General features: G+C 40.2%; 1 protein-coding gene across 1 annotated transcript; it reads left to right on the top strand.

The window, feature by feature from the left end:
- The first annotated feature begins 758 nt into the window (after nucleotides 1-758).
- LOC144714751 (zinc finger protein-like protein) lies at nucleotides 759-5175 on the top strand. Its single transcript, XM_078589511.1, has 5 exons — nucleotides 759-1119; nucleotides 1901-2361; nucleotides 2602-2716; nucleotides 3921-4268; nucleotides 5007-5175. Exons 1-5 carry the CDS (start codon nucleotides 814-816, stop codon nucleotides 5061-5063), a joined length of 1287 nt encoding a protein of 428 aa, XP_078445637.1. The 5' UTR covers nucleotides 759-813; the 3' UTR covers nucleotides 5064-5175.
- Nucleotides 5176-5419: the final 244 nt, after the last annotated feature.

Below are 5419 nucleotides of genomic sequence, written 5' to 3'. Positions count from 1 at the left end.
GACATATGTACAATAGTTTTGGGAGTCATCAGTTTGCAATGCAAAATGTCAAGGAATTGATTAAGTGATGCCACGTGGCAATATCTCAACGGTTGGAAGGGAATTTGATGGATTTTTGTCCGTCCCGTGCCTCACGTGACGGATGATGTGACGGTGATGGTGACAAAATGCAAAGGGCGTGACGGTGACGGTGACGCGTGACGGGCTGTATGTGACAGTGATGTGACGATGACAGGATACCCCTGACGCGTGACGTGACGACAGGTTCGTCACGGATGACGACCATGACGGATTAACATAGTAAAATAAATATTATAAATAATAACATAGAAAAATAAATAATATTATATTTCGACTATGCTTATTAACATAGTAAAAATAAATATTATTATTTCCGTCACCATCACCGGTGACGGTGACGTGACGGAATGAGGAAGAAGGGACGCGTGACGAGTACGTGACGGAAATTTTCAAAATCCTCGGACGCGTGACGAGACGGTGACGTGACGAACATTTTGTCACGTCACTGTTCGTCACACATCGTCATCCGTCCCCGTCACGTCACGTATGGGGCGTCACGTCCCGGACGTGCCGTTCTCTGGCTCTGAATGGGATGGCTTTTTCGACCGAAAACCGTCCCGTTCGTTCGTCCCCGGTGGCATCCAATCTCGCGGATAGGACGTTTTTTTCGTCATGTGACGAAAAACCGTCCCGTTCGCATCACTCACCGTACCCATAAATCAAAGTGTAAATGAATAGTATTTATTTGTGGATGACTTCGGAATGTAGTTTTGTGCAAGGAGAAGGCTGGCGATGACGACGCAGGAAGCCGCAGCCCATCCGATCTTTTCAAATTGTTCGTTCTTCGATCTGCCTTCTCGTTTCTTCGAGTCGTGCAGCTTGATTTCGGACCTTCACGAAATTCCTTCTGTACAACCGCTGGCCAATCCTTGTATTTCGCGTGCCTTCCCTGCAGAAACGACCGAAGAGGATGAGAAAAAGGGTTTTGATGTCCCCCGCAGGCTTGAGCCGAGTTGGACTTGTCATAGATGCCGAATGAAGTTCGAGTCACTCGAAGACCAGCGCTTGCATTTCAAATCAGACCTTCACCAATTCAACGTAAGATCCGGTTTAGATGGCCAGATGATTAATTTATCTTTAGAAAGCGACCTTCTTTGATTTTCAATGTCCGTGGAAATTTTTGGGGCTTAGTTTGATGTTAGATGAATTGCAAAGAAGAAACTTTAAAGAATAAGCAAGAACACGAAATGAGAGCCACGCAAGATCTACTTTAGATGGCAGGGTAATTCTTGTAGCTCCAGAAAGCCACGTTCTTCGCACTTTTACTGTTTGTGGAATTTTTTTGTTCTTAATTTGATGTTCATTTTAAGGCGCTTGACCTTAAAATGAGAGCACTAAATCTCATCAATTATTCGTAAGAACTATTTTAGATGTCAGGATAATTATTTACCTTCGCAAAGCCACGTTCCTTTTTTGAAAAAAAAATATAAGGCAACGCTCATGGGTTCGCATTGTCCGTGGGAATTATATGTTCTTATTTTGATGTTATCTTGATTTTTTTGATAAATCATAAATAACCAATAAGAGCACTAAACCTCACCTTTTTCAAAACAAGATCTATCTTAGATGGCACGTCCTTTAAAAAAAATATTAAAAATTCTTTGAAGAAAAACAAAATATAAAAACAGTATGGCAGGATAATTCATTTCGCTTCAGAAAGCAACCTTCTTGGATTTTCATCATCCGTGGAAAGTTTGTTCTTAAAAAATCATCTTTACCGTAATGTGTTAGACGAATTACAAAGAAAAAAAATCTAAAGTACAAATGAGAGCTCAAAATTTGAATTCTTTCATTCTTCTCTCATACTTGTACTCCGCAGGTTAAGCTCCAAATCTCTGGGAGGAAAACCATCGATGCAGACGACTTTGATGATCTTGCCTATGCTTCTTTGTCCAAGGATTTCGACTTATCTACGATATCAAGTTCAGAGGAAGAACTGGAGGATGTGCCAACTTCAAGAATTTCTACACTCGTGCAAGAAAGAGACATGGTTAAACAAAAACTTTATATCCGTCTTCAATCTGGGGGCGTAATCTCTCTTTGGAGATGCTTAATTATGGATAGTTCTGAAGACATTGCATCTGGAAACCCTAATTCAGACTCAGCAAATGGCGTCAGATTTGAACTTAGGGGAGATGAATTGATCAGTCGGCTGAATTCCCTCCTCCATGAGCCACGAGATGGAACACGATTGAGAACAGTGCTACTTACATGCGGTGGGCATTTTGCTGGTAGTGTATTTGATGGTAACTCAGTCATTGACCATAAAACTTTTCATAGGTAAAATACACTTTTAGCACTTAAATTTTGTTCAGCCAAATGGATCTTTGTCCTTAACTTGTGAAAGATATGAATAAATTGGTCAATTACGTTGTAATAAGCTAATTTAAGTGCCATAGGAGTCCTATACGTGTTGTTTTTCCAGTATCAGAATAAATGATTATTTGAATTTTATCACGTTTTTGTCTGTTAGTTAGGGATTTCTCATGGTCAAAACTTCTTTTTCTTGAATTACCATAGATATGTAGTTAGAGCGAAGGCTGGCCAGAGGCAGTCTGTTAAGGATGGTGCTGGAAAGGCTCTAAGGTCCGCAGGATCTTCTCTTCGGCGTTACAATGAGGCCGCCCTGAAGAAGGTTATTGGATTCCCTTTTGTCTTTTTTATTCTCTTTGGACTATGTTACTTGATATCGTCAAGATGCTAAATGCCATTGTCGATATTGTCTTATGATCACTATTTGGGCGTTTTTACATGATTAAATATTAGGTAAGGACATGCGACTCGGGACAGAAAATTTCCCCCCGTGGGCAAATTTTTTATGGCCCCAAACCCATATGATGGTGCGTGGTTCGAACTTGGGGCGTAAATTCGAACCAACTATCACCCAAATCACTCCCACCACAGGATTTGTTTTTGGAAGACCCCGCCACAAGATTATAGTGGGGCACATTGCTCCCATGCAGGAGCCTGTTACGTTGCTCTGTAATAACTTGGAATATGACTTGACAATCGGCAAACTTTCTTTCCAATCAACAATCAAAGACGAATCAAATCAGTGCAATATGCACCAAGAATCTTCAGTCTGACAGTGAGTTCAAAACTAATAGAAAAGTTTCATGAGAAAAGGGACAGGTGATCATACTTATAATAATGGATCGGCTGGATTGGCTTCTCCTCCCACCACGAGAAGACGAGAGAACATATTGGTCCCTACCAGTCTTCAAATAATTCAAATGGACAATTCGAATCTTCATACTTGTTATGCCAATTTTAAACGTTAGCCGTCCGCCCAAATGAGAGTTGTAATCTTTAACAATTATAAGAGGTTGAGCAGTTTGGGGTGGTTTGGTTTGAATGTTTGAACCGTCCTTTGCCCAGCCAGTGAGCGTTTGCTCCGCCCACTGCACAGAGAATGGCGCGTTTTGAGCTGAACTTAAACCACCTATTGGCGTATTCCCATCATTTCACCACTCCAGGGGTATGTCACCTGTTTCCCTTTGGGATAGTTTTCTCTTTTGTTCACTATCTTCTGCATTGGAAGCCCCTTCCCCGGCAGGAACTTGTATTAAGTTTCTATCAGATTTTACACAATGTTTAACTGACGATTAGAAGCTAGAAGATGATTCAACTGAAGAGGATAACATACTACTGAGGGCGAAAATATGAGATTTGTAATCCACTTTTTTTATGCGCTATCGATTGATGATGAGTTGATCATTGACGATCATGAATTTTTACTTTCTCATGAATTTTTACTTTCAAAAGTAACCAAATTATAGGTCAGAGCTGAACTCCTCGAATCTGCAGATCTAACTTCTTTTACCTCTCTTTATTTTCAGGAGATTTATGAGCTGCTCGTTTCCTGGAAAGCCTTTCTTGATGCATCATCCTGCATATTTGTATATGCTCCTTCAAAGAATCATCATTTGCTATTTGAGGGAGATAAACTGCCAGGCGGTATTTTGAGCTCTGCAATCCGCCATATCCCCATCACAGTCCACAGACCCACATTTCAGGAAGCCCGACGGGTTTACAGAATCCTGACCCAGGTGGCTGATGAAAAATCTCAGGAAAAGTTCTCTCCTGATCCGGAAATAACTCAATCGAAGGTTGAATTAGCAAAGACCAAACGTCTTCCAAGAGATGGAGCATCCTTCAAAACCACAGAAATTCCGGCGCCGAAGCAGGTTTCATACTCATCATCCCATCTTGTTTTTATCCTTTATTTTCCTAGGATTGAGAGGACCATGAAGAATCGAAGCACTATTCAGTCATGAAATTCTCGCTTCTCTGATATTTTAATTTAAAATACGATTAAGTCATCCGATTTTTCCTCTTTTTTTTCATTTTTGTTCAAAATATTTTTCCCATCTGTGTATTGAGGCCTGGAAATCTCAAGTATCTGGGTGAACGTGTGTTTCCTCATGTTCACTTATTGGTAAGAAAGCAATGAGAAAACAATGAGAAAAGTGGCCTTGGTAGTCAATCTCCCCATAAGCAAAATAATAAGAAAACAATGAGGAATTTTATTAAGCTGTGAAGTAGAGATTCCAATTGGGAATTTTTTTCGAAAAGTTAAGAAATCTCAGGGTTTTTATTAAAATAGCCTTAGGACATTCCCACGAATAACGTGCCATTTCAAGTGACGTTAGCAAAAAAACATGTGGAATTAAATGTAATTCCTGTGAAATCAGCCAAAAATTCATTCTGTCACAGGAAAATAAACATCCATGGATGCTGTAAAAAACTTCGCACATAACCCTCAAGAGATAGAAGAGTCCCGCTTTAACAAAATTCAAAGAAAGAGTGAACGGGAAGCTGAGATCTCACCTCATCTTGCCAAACCTGATAATACTACAAATTACTCCAACTGTTCGTCTATTTTTGCATTTTTGGTAAGACAAGAATCCTAATTTTCTCTCCAGGTAAAGATGCAGGCGAAGAGAAAGATAAAGATCAAGAAATGTCAAGTAGCTGAATGAAGAACATGAAGAGGTGCCAAGGTACACCATCTCTTGATTTATCTAACTTGTTCTTACAGATATTAAAAAACTAGTTCTTTTTTGCTTTATTCTGAGAGAAATTTCTTTCTCCTATTCTTTTCAAAAACGTACGCACGTCTCTGCTTTGTTCAACTGCCCGTAATGACAAAGTAGACCCCTCAGTTTTGTGGTTGGATGGCAAACGGAACAGGGCAGAATCCAATCCGTCATCATTTATCCATCCTGACCACGGACTGAAACAGAATGTAACCCCTTACTGGCTCTTGTTCCGTTGCGTCATCAAACAAATTAGTATAGTTTTCAATTATCCCTCTATGGAAGGCTGAACAGGGCAG

This window comes from Wolffia australiana, chromosome 18 (assembly GCF_029677425.1).
Source record: "Wolffia australiana isolate 7733 chromosome 18, ASM2967742v1".
NCBI classification, from domain to species: domain Eukaryota; kingdom Viridiplantae; phylum Streptophyta; class Magnoliopsida; order Alismatales; family Araceae; genus Wolffia; species Wolffia australiana.
This window is presented reverse-complemented; position numbering and strand designations above follow the sequence as displayed.

Bases quoted from the DNA above. Each gene is read 5' to 3' on its own strand.
- LOC144714751 (XM_078589511.1), top strand. From the start codon at position 814: ATGACGACGCAGGAAGCCGCAGCCCATCCGATCTTTTCAAATTGTTCG. The intron at 1,120-1,900 runs GTAAGATCCGGT...TGTACTCCGCAG, and splicing joins CAGACCTTCACCAATTCAAC to GTTAAGCTCCAAATCTCTGG. The intron at 2,362-2,601 runs GTAAAATACACT...GAATTACCATAG, and splicing joins GACCATAAAACTTTTCATAG to ATATGTAGTTAGAGCGAAGG.